Source organism: Plectropomus leopardus, chromosome 7, assembly GCF_026936395.1.
Source record: "Plectropomus leopardus strain MGB_pleo_1.0 chromosome 7, ASM2693639v1, whole genome shotgun sequence".
In the NCBI taxonomy this organism is placed as follows: domain Eukaryota; kingdom Metazoa; phylum Chordata; class Actinopteri; order Perciformes; family Serranidae; genus Plectropomus; species Plectropomus leopardus.
The window spans coordinates 18716950-18736341 of record NC_142182.1 but is presented as its reverse complement, the minus strand read 5'-3'; the positions used below and the strand labels follow the sequence as shown (position 1 = coordinate 18736341).

The following is a 19392-nucleotide window of genomic DNA, read 5'->3' as shown; positions in this document are numbered from 1 at the left end:
AACAGATGGGCAGCATTGGCAGAGAAATGTTACACCAAATGCAAATGTAGCACCTTGTTGTTTCTGTGTTTGCGGCTGTTCTGACTGTTCTTGCTCTTTCCCTCTGCTTCAAAAGAACGCTCACTTCATTGGTGGATGACGACGACAATCTTGGTCTAACTTTTTTCATGTACAGAAATCTGAGTGAACACAGACTGGAGGCAGCCTGATGTATTTATATCATATTTCTAATATATACTTTTTGTCTTTAGAATAAAAGTTGAACCTCGCTCCTTCAGACAAATATCAGTAAAATTTAATCTATATTCCCTTTTAAAAACGCAGGACTGGTTTGAGAGGGATGGGATGCACGCGATATCTTGACAATAAGTCATGTAATGGAGAATGTCAGCTATTGTCACTGGACTAACTATCCCTAAAGGTGTGGTTGACTTGTCTGTCAATGTAGGATAATGTGCAGACAATCCCTAGAACATGTTTGTTAAGGTTCACCTCAGTGTTTTGTTCTTGATACTCAAAGCTTACGGGTAGGTGTAGAAAGATGCATCTTAGCCTCTGACATAAAACAGCGGATGATTTTGCTGTTACTTTTCTTGTATCCTCTTGCACAACATAGCTCTCTGTCTTTAAAATTATCATGGTAAAAACCTGCTCAGTAATATCAATACCAATATCCCTCTCACGTGTGACTTATCTACCCCCTGCCTTATAGTCTTTTTCTAGTGACTTTTCTTTTGTGGTGCTTAGCTGAACAATAGTAGTGATCTGCAAAAAGTTCTTAGGAGGAGGAATCGCACATGTGACTAAAACTGCAATCAGAGCTTAATAATGAAGATAATGACAGGGTCAGCCAAGGAAAAGCTACCAATAATACTAGATTTATTATGGAGAAGGAAAAGATTAGAAGTCCTCTTTTTAAACGTTGACCTTTCAAACCTCTGCCATGCTGCGTTTTGAGACTTAAATAAAACAGCCAAGAAAGAATTCTCCTGGCAAATGGTTTGGTGTGTTTGCCACGTTGCTCCAGCTGACTCATCTCCTCTGTCCGCCTGTTGTTGTTCCTGCTGTCCTGAAGCTGCTGGTGAGGAGCTCTAAGAATACATCAATATCATATCCTTGTGAATGTTGCTGCCACTGCCATGCTTTGGAAAATATGCTGGAATTTGTGTTGATGGGATTTTTTTGTGAGAGAGCTGTCACACTCATACCCCCTCCCCCCATACAACCTGAGGCCGCTGACATCCAGGTGTAGTAACCCGGGAATGACCTGTCTAATAGCATGCCTTAGCCCTTACTCACATTTTCTCTGAAACAACAGCAAATTATATACTGTATGGCATTCTACGCAGAGACTGTGTAAAAGCTGCATGTCAAAAGTTGATAAAAGTCCCATTTCTCACTGCACTCCTTTCCTCTTCCTCTGCTCTACAGATCCAGAATGCTGAGAAGAGGATGAATCCTCCAGTTCATCTGAGACATCCACGTGTCTTTGCTGCTGTCCCTCCCCGACAGCCCTCTTGTCCCACTGGGGCACCATCTGCCTCCCCACGCTCCCCCCCTTGCCCTTACCAGGGTCCCTCCCTCCTCCCCTGCCCCCAGTAGTGGCCATCCCAAAGGGGAGGAAAGGCGAGCCGGCCCCTGTAAATATGCCTGGATGGAGGTCTCAGTGGCGTCTCGTCCTGCTGAACTCCCTGACCTGTGGCCTGGAGATCTGTGTGGCAGCTGGGATCACATACGTGCCCCCACTGCTGCTGGAGGCTGGGGTGGAGGAGCGCTACATGACCATGGTGCTAGGTAAGGGCTGAAAGAGTGAGATCTGATTACTAGGCCTCTTTGATAACTCATAGGCTGAATCCAAATGTCCAGACTTGGACACCACACTTGCAGGTTCGCAGACTTTGCGGGCACGCTCACGGGAAGTCTCTGAGAGCTGTTCAATGCCACAACTCATCCAGTCCACAAGAAGCTTCAAGCAAACTTTGCTGCTTCTTCACTGGATTTTGCAAGTATTATTACCCACAATTCATAGCAATACATACATGGCACTGTTAATTTTTTTTATATGCCAACTAGGGTTGTAACGATCCATCGATCTGCATCGACATATCGATTAAATCAGCAAGGATCAGGTATTATTGATGCAAATTGAAAATATGAATCCATAAAATCCTCTTTCAGATGTGCCTTTAATCTGAAATTGTGTGTCACCGTCGCACAGCGTCAGGCAGATGATGGCGAGCAGCCAACAGAAAGATGATGAGGATAACGCCATTTACTCTGGAACAAATCATCAGTTTGTTTTCGGAGAAATTTTGGGTTAACAGACAGAGCACATGCTACACGTAAACAAAAGCCATACTCCGGAAACATGAAGCACAAGCCAGGCATCTTCGCTAACTTCCTGTGGCAACATTAGCTTGCACTGCTTTAACCATGTTAGACTAAAAAAAATGTGCATGCAGACTAAAATTAATCTGTGCTGTTCTGTTGGGAGATGCAGTGACTTAGACCAGCAGCGAGTAAGAGAAAGCATAAATAATAAATGTATAGGCGACATTATGAGTAGAGGAAAAGTATTCTTGCCGCTAGGCTAATTTATGCAATGTAAAATGCCATGTGCCTATGCTAAAAACGATAGCATGCTATGTAGGTGCAGTAACGTGACTTACAATAGAGAGTTGTATTGACTATGATACTTGACAGTGAGCTGAGTTTTATACTTTTGTTAAAAGATCTTGTTAATCCATGTTTTGAGGATGTTGGGAGAAGCTTGTCTTCAAGTCAGACAGCCCTGAAGTTTCAGGAAATTGATCATGGTTTCAGTTAAAATGAAAACTTTTGTTTTAGAAAGCATTTTCTGACAGAATGAACCAGCTTTAATTATTTACAGTTATTTAGATGTTGTTTTTATCTTTTTTGGTCAAAAGCAAAACAAAGGGGTGGCAGCTTCCTCTGTAACTGACTGTGTTAAATGAATGTATAATATCGACTCATATCGTTTGCTGGCCCCTAAATCGAATCAAAATCGTATCATGGTAGACTTTGTGATATTGACAAATATCGTATTGTTGTCTGAAGTATCTATATAATATTGTATCGTGATGAAACCAGTGATTTACATGCCTAATTCCAGCTAGAAAAACGAAACAAAACTTCAACAAAATCACTGTAAAAAAACATTACTTGAATCATGTAGGCCAGAAATAGTATTCAGCCACATCATGATAGAGAAATATGTATAAGTTTAGCTAATCAAAATGCATTTGATTAGGCTAAGAAAATTGACTTAAAAAAACAAGCCCTTCCCATGTAAGTAACAGCCAATTTATTTAGTAATGATATCCTTATTTAGAGGCATTTCTGCATTAAAATGTATGCAGCCTTTATGTTGTCTAGAAATGCATTACCATAATTTTGTCCAGTCAAAAAAAAAAAGCCTATACATGAAATTAACATCTTGTTATCTGCTTGGACAGATGAGCAGTCAGAATATGACAGCAGCAATCACTGTGTACATGACTGTAGTTGCCACTCAAATTTTTCCACGGCAATGAAACAGACTTGAGGCCTGTCTATCAGCGGCTTGCAGTCTGTGAGACAAGTGAGTGAGACAAGTCCAGAAGGTAAAGATTTGGATTCAGCCAGAGTGTATGTGTGTGTGTATTCAAGTGCACATGTTTTGCTTCTGCCTGATTCTCTCTTACACACATGCATAGTCTACCATCATGTCTCTCTGTCTCTATCTGAAAGGCTTTTCATTAAACATGAAAGGCAAAGTTGTTCACATCCACACACTCTCAAGGATAGACTGCTGTACTATTAGGGTTCGACCTTCTCCTCTGTGGCTTGTTTATTGACCACATGGGTGAGTGTTTCTTGTCCAACTATTTCAAATGATTTTTATAGCCCTTGAGTGCCATTCATTCACTTTGCAGTACTTAGTGTATTGTCATAGGGCTGAAAAGAAATGAGATTTCATTTAATCAGTCTAAATGCATTTGTTTGCTGTGGGTACACTAAAGCCACAACAGAAATGAAAAGTTATTTAATTAGTTGCTGCTGAGGCCATGAGACAAATTCGCTGTACCCTCCAAAGAATTAATGTTTTTGTAAATTAGTTTTGATACATAAAGATGTGATTTTATCTAGTGGTAACCATATTTGTTTGGCTGTTGGGGCTGTTGCACAGAAGTGTGATTTTGCCTCAGAGCTATCTTCTCACCCGTTCAGGTCATGAAGACATAATTAAGGCCTTTACACAAATCAGTGGGCAAATCACTTGTTGTTTTGTTTTTTGCCAGTAATCTGTGCTAATTAAAAGGCTGCAGGATAATGTGCCGGAGGAAGAGACACGATCTCCAGATAGACTGACACAGTGTTGCTTATTGCAATTCATGGATTTCACCTCACATCTAACACTGTAAATCAATGAGCAACTATGATTCCACTAAATGCATCATATTTGCTTTTCTGTTGGTCAGATAATAAAATCATTGTTATGATTAAACAAAGTTGTGACGGGATTTGAAAGCCAAACAGCAAGATTATCTCACCCTGTGACAGCCCTGGAGAAAGGTCACTATATTCCATACTAAGAAAAAAAAAACACTTTGGGTTGTTTTTTATTTATTTAAACCAATCACCATTACCTTGGGCAGAGTTAGTATGTGGAGGGAACTTGCCAGTGACAGCCAAGGCTGTAGGCGCTATGTTTTCAGGTTATCTGTAGGTATGTATGTCCATCCATCTGTCTGTAGTGAACATGATATTTCAAGAATGCCTTGAGGGAATCTGTCTCATTCTCATGAAAGTAATATATCAAAAAGGCCCGAAGGGACTTTCCTTAAATTGAGTAGAAACTCCACTTGAACTTAAGAATGAATAATTAGAATCTGGTCGTCAAAGGTCAAGATCACTGTGACTTTATAAAACATGTTTTCATTCATTTATACACTAATTCTGATGAAATTTCATGCAAATGTTCAATAGGTAAAAACTGATGAAGTGATAACATTTTATATCCAAAGTTTAAGGGTCAGCTTCACTGTGACATCATAACATTCTACAAAAACACTCTTCTGTGTATGACGCAGTGCCAAAACATATAACAGAGTGATGATGAAATGAACATCATCAGCAACCAAGATTACAGCTTTCCCAGATGTCAGCATGTAGCTTCAAGTGGTAGTGAAGTCTGCATAAAGTGAACTCTTGCATTAGTGGGCCTTGAGCAAATGGACCTGCACTTGTTTTCTAGTCATTTGACCACTCAAAGCGCTTTCACACTATGAGTCACATTCACACATAAATTCATACCCTCTTGGCCGAGGCTACCCTACAAGGTGGCACCTGTTACTCAGATTTTAACTATTCTTACACATTCACACAGCCATCGGGAGCAATTTGGGGTTCAGTGTCTTGCCCAAGGATACTTCGACATGTTGACTGGAGGTGGCAGGGATTTGACCACCAACCTCCCGATTAAAGGACGACCTGCTCTACCACTTGAGCCACAGACGTCATACTTAAGCCAGAGTAGAAATACATGTTGGAAATGGTAGGGAATCCGAGGTATTTGCTCACAGGAATAACTTTCACAAAAGTTTACCTCTTTATTTGAAACTCTGGCCACATTTAATATAAGCATCCTTCATTTTAGCAATATAAGACAAAATATGGAAAATAATATAGGTCCACTTTCAGACAGGTTTGTTGTTTTGAAAAATTGTACTCATCTTGGTGCTCACTAGTAAGCGGCATGTGTGTCCATACATGTAATCATTTCACCAGTATGTGTATTTTGCATACTGTATCTGAGTTTACTTGTGCACAATTTGAATAGCTGCATTATCCTGTCAGCCCAAATGTCATTCACATGGTTCTTAGTCAAGGCGTCTCTTTGAGACATTATCTCATGACTATACAGATGATAAATACAACTCCACCAAACTAAAAGGCTCCGTGTGGGTGAAAGAAGTGACTATTCAAGTATAAAGAATTAAACAACACACACTTCTACTTTGCCGTTTTTTTGTAACAGCTGCTGGTGATATGAAGAAAAATGATTTCATTGTGGAGTTCCTCCCTAACAGCCTGCACTGTAAGGCATCTCCGTGTTATTATAATGGAGTGCCTGAGTGGTATTTGAATGAAGATAGATATTGTGTCTTGGGAGGGTTAAAGCTAATTTCCCCAAGCAGTAGTGTCAGGTTCTCAGATGGCTGCTTCTACTTTATCTAATAGCCATTTGTTGGCTGCTTCATCGTCCAGTTGTTACTTTCTTTCTCTGGTTTCATCTCTGTCAGTGGAGAAGACACTCTGAGCTTTTTAACTCTGAGGCGTCTGTTAATCGTTACTCTTAAGCGTATTTTGATGTGCATTTAAAAGGGCTGTGCCCGACTCAGAATTTTGCCAGTTGAGTCAGATTTGGCCATTTAATACAAATATTCGACAATAGTTTTTTTATTTCCATATACAATTTTAAAATTTGATCAAGGCTCACTGAGATGCGCAATGAGATACAGCATTCATGTAATGTAGTAAACAAGTTAACGACTGATGGCAAATGTCAAACAAATCAAACAAAAGCCAGGCTGTACTGTATTCAGTTGCCATGAGCTGTATGTTCACCACTTATAAACAGAAGACAAAAGATAATGTTTTCTCAGAGCCCTACAGTGCAAAGTTTCACCTCCTCTGTGCTGCTGCATTGTGTCCCCAGCTGCTGGTACCAAAAATCCGGGGACCAAAACGTCCCCAAAAGTACAGTGCGCAGCACAGCAACTAACAAAAAGAAGAAAAAAAAACACTGCCTGGCTAGAAGCAATCTCAGTAGACTAAGGGGTTTCCAACTCATGATTCAAAACTTACAAGGGGCAATCCTAGTATTTAAGTAACAAAGCACACTGAGGAATGTGGCAGCATTATATTAGGAGGGGTCATGTGTGGTGTGTGGGATAGGTTAGACACCACACTGATTTATATGTGTGTGTGAGTCTGTGTGCTTGCTTTGTATTCAGAGGCTGGAAAGCATGCTGTGGTGTGTGTGTGTGTGTGTGTGTGTGTGTGTGTGTGATGTATATAATATTGCAGGGAGCAGCCACTGAGTGGAAAGACAGTGTGTGAGACAGTAAGTCTTACAGCTGTAAATGGTGAGGATTGTTATGATGAGCCTCCACAGCTGCAGCTAGAAGAAATGTGGTGGAGGTGCTGACTTCCTGGCCGCAATCCACTTGTCTGTCTCAAATTGCCTGCCTGTTTCTTTGTCTGTGCTCTTCTAATTCCCTGCTCACCTATTCGGTCTTTCTGCTTCTTGAAGGGTTTTAGAGTACTCCTCAAACACCAGAAACACAAATGTTGTTCAGTGTAGAGTGGAGTTTTTCCACTCCTAGTGACGCAGTCGAGCTGTGTTTTTGATGAGGAGGCCCTTCTCTTGTGCGTATCTTTTGTTTTACGAGCACAAGGGAAGACATGAATTAACAGTGTAGTTGTACACAAAATGCCTTTTGATGAGAAATATTACCCTGGATACAAAGAAAATCGTGCTTGTCTATAATGAAAACACCACAGGGTACCTTTTAAATGTCAAACTCTATCCCCAAGATTGGGTCGTTTTTGATATTGCATGTGTGTCATGAACATCTCGTGTACCATGGTGTGTTCTAATTAGTCAGACCCGACTGTGTGTGGAGGATGAGCTGAGGGTGGGTTACCTTCAGGCGGGAGGCCATCTGTAGGAACCGTCATCAGCAATCGGCGATGATCACAGAGGGGCACGTGCAATTCACCCCCTGGTGGGGCAGCAGCGAGGAGGACTCATAAAGACTGGTAAAAGCCAGGCTGGAAAAAAACCCAAAACAAACGCCAGTCAAACATAGACATAAAAGCTGTTGTAAGCCACCGAAGCTGAACAGAGATTTGATAGACACCTGTGTTTTTGGACTGGGATTTTGTGAAAATCTACTTGGAAAGTATGAGTGGAAATGTAATGTGTGATTTGATTATGTGTGTTTTTTTTGTTTTTTTTTAAGTGTGATCGTGTTTGAGAAGACAAATACCTTTTATCTCTAATGCTGTTTGTTTCAAATATTTGTAAATTAATTATATGCACACATAATCGGTCTCATTCATGAAATGTTAGTAAATCTGTGAGTAGATTTTCACATAAAGAACGTTGGTACTAAAAACCTACACTGGATTCATGAACGCCACAAGAAACTTCCAATCAATTGTAAATTGACAGCGTGCTCCTACTCAGAAATTAGCCTACAACCCCGCCCATGAATAGCCATATAAGAAAGTGAAAATTACCATGGATAGGTGCATCCTATTGACCTGCGGACATACCGCAAAGAAAGAAAGAGAGAGCGAGAAAGAGAAACTTTTCCGTTGCTGAGATTGAACTTATTTTGGGTGAAGTATTAAATATTATTATAAATAGGTAAAAATATTTTATTTTCTTTTGTCAGTAGTGGTGTGACAGGGACAAGTAAATCAAAGTCATTGAAGGAGGAAGCGGATGCTGTTAACTCTGTGTCCTCTGTTGGAAGAACTATGCAAGAAGTTAAACGAAAGTGGTTCGATATGACATTTGATGCAAAAATATCAAACATACCAAAAAAATCAAAATCGCATAAGTACACACAAAAAAACCCACAACCACTACAGGAGAAGGCTCTCTCCAGTCACAGCTGCAGACAAGTGCATTACTTGCATCATTGGAGAAACCTCTCTGTCAGGGATTATTCCTGACTGAGACAGTGACACGCCTCCACTGGAGCAGTCAACAATAAACTCAGATCACATGTATTAAGTCAATTTACATAACCCGTTTACATTATTAAGACCTTATCTGAAGCTTAAATCTGCTAATTGCCAACAAATTTAGCTAGATGTGTTTATATATATATATATTTCTAATCTTGTCATGTTTAAGTTATGTGTTTCAAAGGCATCTGCATATTGTTAAGATAACAGAGCAAAACACAATTTAAAACTGTAATTTCTAATAATGACAAGCGATATTTATCTGCATTCCTTATTCACACAACCACTATGAGCAGTCAGAAGGAGGTGTAGATTTTGTTATGAAAGATCGCAGCTACTAACATGATGATGAATGCCGAAAAAATTTGCTCACGTTTCAAGAATGAAACGTAATGTCTGTTTCTATCTACTTTGTCCACATCCTCTGTGTCTTTGCTGTTTGTCTTCTACATATTCAATGCTTTGTTAGTGCTGTCTCTGACATCATCGGTGTATCCATGGCTCTGTCCACAGGTATTGGTCCAGTCCTCGGCCTCCTTTTTATCCCTCTGATTGGCTCAGCCAGTGACCACTGCAACAGCAGTTACGGCAGACGACGGCCTTTTATCTGGTTGCTCTCTTTAGGAGTTCTTCTAGCACTGTTCATCATTCCCCACGCTGACGTACTGGCTGCACGCCTTGCCTGGGGTGGGCGCACCCTCCAGGTACGATACCTGTTCACTGTTCGTGATTGTTATTTGTCTTGTATTTTTTTACATGTAAATTTCACCAGAATTATAAACTTGTGTTCTACCATGATTATGATTCAAATCTAACTTTATTTAATGTCCTTCATTTGCTATAGGTGGGCTTTCTAATCCTTGGGGTGGGACTCCTTGACTTCTGTGGACAAGTGTGCTTCACACCATTGGAGGCTCTTTTGTCAGACCTTTATCGAGACGAGGAAGACTGTGGCCAAGCCTTTGCCATGTTTTCCTTTATGGTCAGTTTGGGAGGCTGTGTGGGCTATTTGTTACCAGCACTGGACTGGAGTCGAGGCCTGCTTTCTGTTTACCTGGGAGGCCAGGCCGAGTGCCTCTTCTCCCTTCTCATCCTCATCTTCATCTCCAGCGTGCTCATCACCATGAAGGTGTCTGAGGAGCCCTCGTGTGCCAATGGTGGCTTGCCGGGGTCTGGATCTTTACTGGAGTCAGGGACCAGTGCAATGGAGGCCGGTCGATGCGGCGTGCCGCGCTCATGCTGCTACCTGCTGAAGTGCAAGCTGAGGCTTTTGAAGTCTGGACCCTTGTTGTGCCTGCTGAGAACTTGCTGGTCCATGACCCCCGCCATCTACAGGAGCTACTGCCATGTCCCGCGGGTGATGAGGCAGCTGTGTGTGGCTCAGCTCTGCAGCTGGATGGCTGTCATGTCTTTCATGCTTTTCTACACAGACTTTGTGGGAGAAGGCCTGTACGGGGGCGTGCCAAGTGCATTACCAGGAAGTGTGTCCAAGCAAAGATACGATGAAGGTCAGAAATCCTCTTTTTTTCAGTATATCAATGTGTCATCTGAGCTCATTTCTATTAAACAATATCTTTGTAAATGTGTAAGTAGGTTATTAGGGAATACACACTGGGTTTTATGAGATGGGGCCTTTAATAATCTCATCTTGTTGGTTTTTGTTGCAACACTGTTTACAGTATCACCAAGAAAAAGACATTATTACTGATAACATAGAAAATTGCATTGCACTAGTGAGACTCAAGAAAAGACATGCTAACGTGCAGGCCGGTGTAAAAGAATTCTCTTTAAGTCTCCAATCTAATCTCGGACTCACCCATGTTTGTTTACATGGCATAACAGAAGTGCAAATTTGAATGTTCAGTTTGGGCCAAGAGCTGCAATGCTACGCAGTGTTATGGTTGGATGCTTGTTTGCCACTGCAACACAGTATCATTATGGTCCACTCGGGAGTGGCTGCTGAATCAAGGGTGCCGCTTGGTAAAATTTGGTATACCAGCCCGGAACCATTGTTTGGATTAATATTAAAAGATGGGTAAGTAGCCTACTTGCTGTCTTCCTGTGTTTGCACTTTTTAAACAAAATACAAACTTTTTATCTTGCGATATTTGATTGAAATGACAAAAAATATAGCAAACCGCAAGTGGCCTTATGTTAATTTGCCAGAAGGTGTCATCATGACAAAACGCCGGCTGCATAAAATCAAACTGGTATAAGCTTGTGCACTGGATCAAAAGGGAAAAAATTGGAAATCAACTCTAGTCATCGTGGCTTTACCTCCACCACCTGCCCACATAAACAGGCTTAGGGTCCATCTTGGCTGCGCTGTATCCTTGGTAACAGCTGGGCAGGATGCACTTGCATTCCTCGGGCACAGGTGGAGGACAGAGACAGAGCCTGTGTTCCTGCATGCCTACATGCCTTCCTGCTGCATTCATTTTGGCTCCTGTCAAGGTATAGGACATACACAGCAAGGAACAGCCGTTAACATAGACTCTGACGCAAGACTTATCATGAAAAGGTGAACAAGTAACAAATCCTTTGGGTAAGTATGCTTAAGCCAATGTCAAGTCAATCCAAGGAATTTTAGGTATTACTTCCCACCCCCTGCTCTGAAATGGTAAACAAATACACAGTCTTTATCCTTCCCTGATCCTGCTCTGTAAATCAGTTGTCACTAATCCTGTTAGACAGTTGTATGGCTATATTTCATAGTTATTCAAATTCTTAGCTGTATAGTTCTACCTAAATATAACCTTTAGATAGACCTGGTCACATATGTTGTGTGTGGTGTAGGAGGGAGAATTGTTCCTCGGGACATGTTATCAGACAGTGTTTGAGAAGGCACAGACAAGAGGAAAAATGATGCTGAGGTAAACACGTGAGGCAGACCATCTTGTTGAGAAGTCGCAGATGTATTAAGAGAGTGGGCCACGTCTGAGTCAAGTGTTTAAAGTCTCTTTTTGTTTACTGTTTAGCCAGACTTCCTATCTTACACCTTATGTCTCTCTTTCTTTTGTTTTTTTCCCCTATTATCTCTCATTACTTAACTATCTACTCTTCAGCTTCCTTTCTCATCGTATCAAACCTTTACCACTCCTCTCTTCTTGTTTTCTCATCTTTAATACTTGTCCTCAACCTCTTCTTTCTCTCACCATTCTCCCTTTTTCATTTGACATTTTCATCTATCCATCCACATTCTTTTCTCCTCCCTCTTTCTCCACTTCTATCTCCCTCCCTTCTTTGTTTACTTTTTACTTTTCCTCTGTCTCTCCTCCCTGTGCTTGCTGGACCAAGAGGAATGTCACACTCACAAAGAATTAATGTCAAGGAATCGGCACACAAAGAACATGTTCATTCAAGTCAGGTAGACGGCCAAAACACACAAATCTGAGGTCTGTCTGAGCTGCGTTTGTTTAATCTGAATCATGGTGGATGTTATTAAACCATATCATTCAGCCTACAGATGTTCCACTGCATCAATCTACTTTGTCTGTAGTTGCATTGACTTTTTTACTTCATCGTTTTAACAGTAAATGCTGTTGTTTTTGTGATCATCTTTCCTATTGGGAAGGTTTGTAATACAAAGTACTAATCCGTCCAGCTTGTACTACAGAAACAGCCATTTTCCCATACTGCAGCAGTTCTCCTGTGCACAGATTCAGTAGCATTCTGGACCAATCCCATATCTCGGAGGGCTTGAATTTCAGTCCTCATTAGCTTCTGTAGTGTTTATAAAGTGGGCTCGGCAGCTTTGCTTTCCAGGAGTAATACAATCCACACACTCCTTTCACATAAGTGATTCTCTGCTCTGCTGCTGAACTTCTGAACCACACTGTTCACAGAGAGCAGGCTAAGAGATCAGGCTGATAGCAGACAGAAATAAATAACAGCCCAGACATGACGTCACTCCAGCTTTCATAGATAAGTACTAAAATAAAAAACTTCATTTAAGAGGTGAAGTAAAAATGTGGATAAGGATAAGATATGGACATGGTTTTGAAAATGTTTTTTTTTTAAAAAAACAATTATAATAATAAATATAATAATAATGTAAAAACACTGAATTTGGTTTTATTTATATTTTTTGGAATGTTACCTTTGCATTGTTAATGTTGGTCTTTAAGAATAATGTAGATAAAAAAAATTTTTATATTAATCATACATTTTCACCCACTAAAATATCATTCAGTATAACAATTATATTTATCATAATATTTTCTGTAATGCAAACTTTCAGCAATCAAAACTTCTGCAATATAGTTATTTAAACTAGCAGAAATAATTTAAATAAATATATTTTTAAATAAATAATTAAAAAATAAATTTATATCACTAAAAATACCAGATATATGTTCTTTTATTACTGTCTTATATTTCTTAATGTTTATATACCAGAATTGGTAAGAGAGGTTAAAAAAACTTGTTGCATTTGTGTGTTTTTGAAGTTCCATATTCATTAATCAGTCTTAATGTCAAAAAAAGTTTTATCTTGTTTTTATCGTTTGACTATATGACTTAATTTCATTAGTTCGAATGACAAACCAATTCGATTAAATAACTGTCATATAAAATTACACTGATGGAAACACTTAAAACATGTAAGTCAGCGAGCCATATTCAAGGAGCACTATTATTATTATTATACCACTATTAGGATCACTTTTCCCACAGCAAACAAAATCCCATAGTTGACTAAAACGTTTTAAAATGTTGTCATTACTGGAGGCTGATGCATTCTGTGGTTCTGCTAAAGATGGAAAACTAATTTTTCATTTTTGCATCTAGTTCAAAGGCCAAGTTCAAAGGGAGAACACAAATGCTTGTATGACTGTACTATACTGGAAAACTACAAGGATTTTGTTTATTTCTTTATAAATAGCAGTTGCATGGCCACACATTGCTTTTTCGAGTGGAGATAGTTTTTTTTATCAGATGCAGTACATGATACATCACAAAGTAAAACCTGTCACTGATAAATGTTCATTTAGACGGTAACTAGCAATACTTTATTTTCCCATGCAGCAGGCAACATAAATGAATCTATTTTGCTTAACCTAACTCTGCAACTCTTTCTCTGTTGTTTGAACTCAATATTCTACCTCAGTCAGGTAGTCAAAACTCATCCAAATTCTTGTTGTCTGGCTGGCAGACTGGGCCTCACTTGGGCCAAGGGGCATATTGCCTCACTAAACAAGGACCAGCCTGTGTGTGCCACCCTTTCAGGCTTTTCAAGGATGCATCTAAGATTAATGCTGTCAGTGATGGTCCAACTCAGTCATCCATAACAGTGTGTCCGTGCCGCAGAGCTCTGTGAATGTCTCCCCAACCAGATCTGTGTCTGTGTGTTTAAGGGGTTGAGCAAACATTAGGGTTTGTAGCTCACCCAAATAGTCGTTAATGCATCACAGTTTGAAGTTACCTGAAAGTTGGATGTCACGCATGCTGTGCATCTTTCACTAGATGTGGCTATAGAAGGAAATGATTAGAGGTAATGCAGATGTCAAATAGCTCCTGTGCTGACAACAAAATAGGACAATGTTTTGTAACAAGACCATCATAACTACAACTTGGTCTCACAAAGAGAGAATCTATGAGTTTCATGGGCTCAGCTGGTAACAAAATTTCAATTTTACTTCTTTCAGGTATCCGTATGGGCAGTCTGGGCCTGTTCCTGCAGTGTGCTACCTCAACATTCTTCTCCCTGGTCATGAGTCGTTTGGTTCGCCATTTTGGCTCACGATGGGTCTACTTGAGCAGTATGGTGAGCTTTACAGTCTCTGCTGTGGTCATCTGCCTGTCCAAAAGTGTGGTCTTGGTCACTGTAATGGCGTCCCTCACTGGCTATGCGTACGCCACACTGCAGACTCTGCCCTACACACTCACCTGCCACTACCACAAGGAGAAAGAGGTAAGAGAGATCTAAGAACTTTATACACAAGGATAGACAAATTTTCATGATAGATAAGTTGACTCTTTTCTTGTCTTGTTTCAGGTCTATATGCCAAAAAGGAAAACCAAAAGCGTGCATAAAAATGGTATTACAACCAAGCGAGACTCTGTATATTCGACTCCTGCAGAAGAGGAGGACGGAGTTAACCATAAAACAGGGACTCCTTATGGGCATGCCTTCTTCAGCCAGGACAGTTACGAGTACTACCCCAGTCCACACAGCCAGAACGGCTCATCCCACAGCCCCAGTGGTACCGAACTAGAGGAGGCCGAATCAGGGTATGAGAAACGTGGTGTGGGTTTGGACTTTGCCATTTTAGACAGCACCTTCCTCCTCTCTCAGGTTTTCCCCACCCTCTTCATGGGCATGATTGTTCAGTTCGCACAGTCCGTCACTGCCTATATTGCCTGCTCTGCCATCTTCGGTGCCGTTGCCATCTACTTGGCCAGTCAAATTATCTTTGACCAAAAGGACCTCAAAAGCTGAGTCTTGGAAGCAAAAGATGCAGGAGTGATGGAATCATGAATAACCAGTCAATCATTAAGGTTCCTTGGGTGGAACTCAACAATGCACTACTGTTTCCAGAATGCCTTGCTCTAGTTCGTTTGTTAGGTTTTATGAAAGCTCTGTGTTGGGGAAGTGTAGCAGGTTATGAGAGAAAATGGCTAACAAAAAAAAAATGTTACAAGAAACATGTTATCTGCCAGTAATGTGGAGCTTTTATGTTAGAGCAGGTATCTTTACCTGCCACCTGATGAGTCAGCACCAACCTTGTGTCCAGGTTAAGTGTGGTACGTCTGTACTGATTGCAGCTGAATTCTATAGAAATCCCTCTAAAAACTTTTAGTTGTGACATCTTTTATGTCCATCAACTTTTTCCTCAGGTACCACAAACAGATTTACTGTAGAACTCATCAACCTCAGATACATACCTTCTAATCTTTTTGTTTTTTTAAAATGGTTTAATCCTGAGCTATCCACAATTTTTAAAAGCACCACCTGATTTGTTCTCAAAACAACAGTTTAAACATAGTGTTGGCTTATACAGACTCTTGTTTTTCTTCACAATGGCAGAATGGATAGATTAATGCATTGTTTCTACCCATTCAGACAATAGAATTACAAGTGGGACCACTGGACTTGTCCATGTAGGATAAAAAAATACTCTTAAAGGGGTACTCCAGTAATTTAGTATTGCAGCTCCATAAAGTAGGATACCAATGAGACAGATTTTTTTAAAAAAAAAAAGAATGGTCAAAATATCTTTGTACTTAAGTCCTTATAATAGGTTAAGCTCCAAAATACTTCCTACATTTGCAACTCTATATCATCTTTAAATAGACCTTCCCCTTATGTCATTGCTATCATCTTATAAACTCTGCGCCCTCAGTTTGTATTGCAATTTCTCTTTAACGCCTTAAGGCCCAAAGACATAACTGACATCAAAGAAATGGCGACAAAGGGGGACTGTTTGGTCGCCTCACGTCGCCTGTGTCTCGGCCAAAAGGTTGCACTGAACACACTACAAAGACTAAAGTCAACAGCCAGCTAGCACATACATTCTGCGCCTGCATGAGAGGAAATGACCCTTCATACCAGCGGGTGGCGGTAGTCTTTATTTGTGTTTTAAAAAGGGAAACCAGAAGACCGACAGGATGGATTTAAGGTGCTAGTTAGTAAGTTAGCACAATAACAACACAAAGGATAAAAAAGAACAAAGGATATTTACTTTGTGTCAATGACCAATGACAAACAATTCCGAACCATGTCTGCTAAAGAGCTCAATAGCTTAAAAATAATCTTACCTAATATAACAAGTTTGTTTTTATCTCATGCCCTCTTAACTTTCCACACTTCCGTTTCTTTTAACATCCACTGAGCCGAACGCCATTTCAACATGCTGAATAGGCCAGAAAAAAAGCCGATAAGGGCCAATTTTGCAGGACATAACGCACAAACTAAGGCAACAGACACTCACTGAGGGCCCAACGCCGACCAACAGCAGACTTTTGGCTTGGTTTGTCAGGGCCCTTACTCAAGATAACCTTAATAACATCACTGTATCATCCTGCAAGTTATTTTCTCAGACATGACAAAGCTCCTCCAAAGCCAAAGAGGACATTAAACAACAGTTTTCACAGGCAGAGTAGTGCTCTCCATTCAAGTATACTGACCTTTCTGTGTAAAATTGGTGGAGTACCCTTTCAAAAATTCAGTTGAGCTCTGATGTTGGGCCCCATCTTATGTGCCACCGCCACAAATTTAGTGTCATATATAATTAATGAACAGTTTTACTGTAAATATTTTGTATACAAATTTACTGTATATCCCTATGGGAATTGTTTTATGCAACCTGTATAGGTGAGGTTATCGACTGTGGTGGTTTTAAGAACTAAGCTGTTTACTGGAACTGGAAATACTGCATCAAACATCTTCTGTCAAGATAATCAAGAGCCGTTTATTCTAGTGGACTGCTCGTCTTGTTCACCTATGCTTCTGATCAGGACAGTCATCTCAGGTTAGTATATTGTTTTAGGATCCCATCCTGTTCTTATGCCACTAAAACAACACTTTCCCTGCAGCCTAAACCTTCATGTTTTACTGTAAATGACAATCTAAGACATCCAGATGGGCTTGTCATGTAATGCTGTATGCAAACATTTAGGGGGATATCTGATGGAAGCCCACTTCATATAACCCATTCCTGAAAGACCAAAAAAATGTCATGCAGTAGATGAAAATGTGTGGTTACTGAAAGTAATGCGAGAGGAGGCACTGTACATTGATGGGCTGAAGTCTAAGCTCAGTTAAGGTGTGTGTGTGTGTGTGTGTGTGTGTGTGTGTGTGTGTGTGTACATAACATGGAGGACAGAGAGGGCGGAAGCATTAGTAATATTTAAGTGTGAGGCTAATGGAAAGTGGTATGACTCGAGAGTTTTTTCACACCGGTTATAATAAACTATTGACTTGAGCCTGGCCAATATAATACTGTATGTTACGATGTACTGTGGCCTTCAGTTGAGCTTTTGAAATTGACTGGTTGGTGTAAACAACCCTGCATGTTTCGCAACTGGTAAGTGAGTTCATTTGAGCCTTTTGTATCCAGGTTGTCTGATCCTACACGAGGGGTGATGAATTACGTTCTGCAGATACAAATAGTCCCGAAGGATCTTATTGCCTGAGGTGCGCTCAGCGTGAGAGAAGTAAAAACGGCAGAGGATTTGTTTGTCATGTTGACACCACTGCAGAGCAGCTGAATTATCCTTTTCACCCCGAAATGCACAAAAAATATTGTCTAGCAGTAGCCGAAGTGTCAGAAAAAAAGGTTGTTTTACAAGTGCCTGTATATTTTACATTACATTTTTGTACATATGTATTAATTTATTATACTTTTATTACAAAATAGCATGTATTAAACTATTGGCCTTCATAGGTGCAAGGGTGAAGGCTGTCTCTGTGAAAAAGATAAATTATTTGTAAAGACATGGAAACATCATCAAACTATAATTTATTTGATCATTACCCACTTTATATTATAGCTCTGGTAACATCAAAGAGCATAGTAGAGGAGACAATACTGAAAGTTAATCAGGATTCTTCTCTTTGGTCATTATCCATATAAAATGTATCAGCTGAAAACATTATTCCCCTCACACAACTCAAATGCTTTATGATTTTTTTTTCTGGTGCAAACAAGAAACCTAATGATTGTTTCAATATTGCTTTATCTGGGTCTTATATAACCACTTGTTTCTTCTAACAGACATCTGTGGTATTGTTAAACTTAACAGACAACTTTAACTGGGTGGGTGGAGTTGTTTTCGGTCCCTATTGCTCTCAACCAAATGTCCTGTTTAAAAAAAGTGCCAATGGTCCGACTGTGTTAAGGCCAGAAGTGTTCTGATGTGATCAGGTTTTTTAAATGACAATTTTTATCATACAATTTCAGTCATCTGTATTATTGTCATGAATGCATTCAGCCATAAGAAAAAGTTGTACTACATAGTCGTTATACATCCATCAGATTGTGTATAAATATGCAGTTACCAAATAGATTTTATACAAAATAAAAGAGCTGCATTGTTAAATAGATGTTGTCCTTGAGTAATTTTATAAAACTCTTTAATATTACAAAAACGGATGGACTGGTCATTACATCATACAGTATTTAAACTTAAAATATTATAGAAGAGTGCTCTTTTAATTTTGTTTTTAATATTTGAATGAATTTCATTTCCAGTGGGTATTTTGTAGCGTAAAATGTCCAAAAAGATCTCTCTGCAGATTGTTCAACAGACACTGAAGACTAAATGCTTTGCTGAGCGATTAAAATGAACTTGGAAATGGTGCCATCCTTTGGAAATTTCGGGTAACTGATGTGCTCAAAAGAGCCTGCTGGTGCGCAACTGCACTGGCCTCACTGACGCATGGGCATGCTGCTGGTGGCATTATCTATTACATGGAAAAGACGATAGGCTTTCATGTCGCAGGGAATGGCATGCTGACAATGTGTGCCATTTCATGACGGGCCTCTCCACTTTGCTCCTCATAGTTCTCATGAATGCACCATGGGAAACGCACGGGTTATGGTATACTATAAAAATATGATACTTTATTAAAATGCCGGTGTGGGCGTCTGTCACCCAACCGCGCTGTAGAGCTGAGGGGGAGTC

At 40.0% G+C, this 19392-nt stretch overlaps 1 protein-coding gene and 1 long non-coding RNA gene across 2 annotated transcripts in view; one reads left to right on the top strand and one right to left on the bottom strand.

Annotated features, from left to right (window-relative positions):
- LOC148189173 (uncharacterized) overlaps nt 1-12985 on the bottom strand; it is a 55912-nt gene extending 42927 nt beyond the window's left edge. The window contains exons 1-2 of the long non-coding RNA XR_015776998.1: nt 11044-12985; nt 7713-7839 (exon numbers count right to left, since the gene is read on the bottom strand). This is a non-coding gene — a long non-coding RNA (uncharacterized LOC148189173). The remainder of the gene's footprint in view (nt 1-7712; nt 7840-11043) is intronic.
- Nucleotides 1505-18807, top strand: LOC121950698 (solute carrier family 45 member 3). The gene is made up of 5 exons (XM_042496776.2): nt 1505-1794; nt 9280-9470; nt 9611-10274; nt 14412-14677; nt 14762-18807. Exons 1-5 carry the CDS (start codon nt 1647-1649, stop codon nt 15203-15205), a joined length of 1713 nt encoding a protein of 570 aa, XP_042352710.1. The 5' UTR covers nt 1505-1646; the 3' UTR covers nt 15206-18807.
- The last annotated feature ends 585 nt before the right edge of the window (nt 18808-19392 follow it).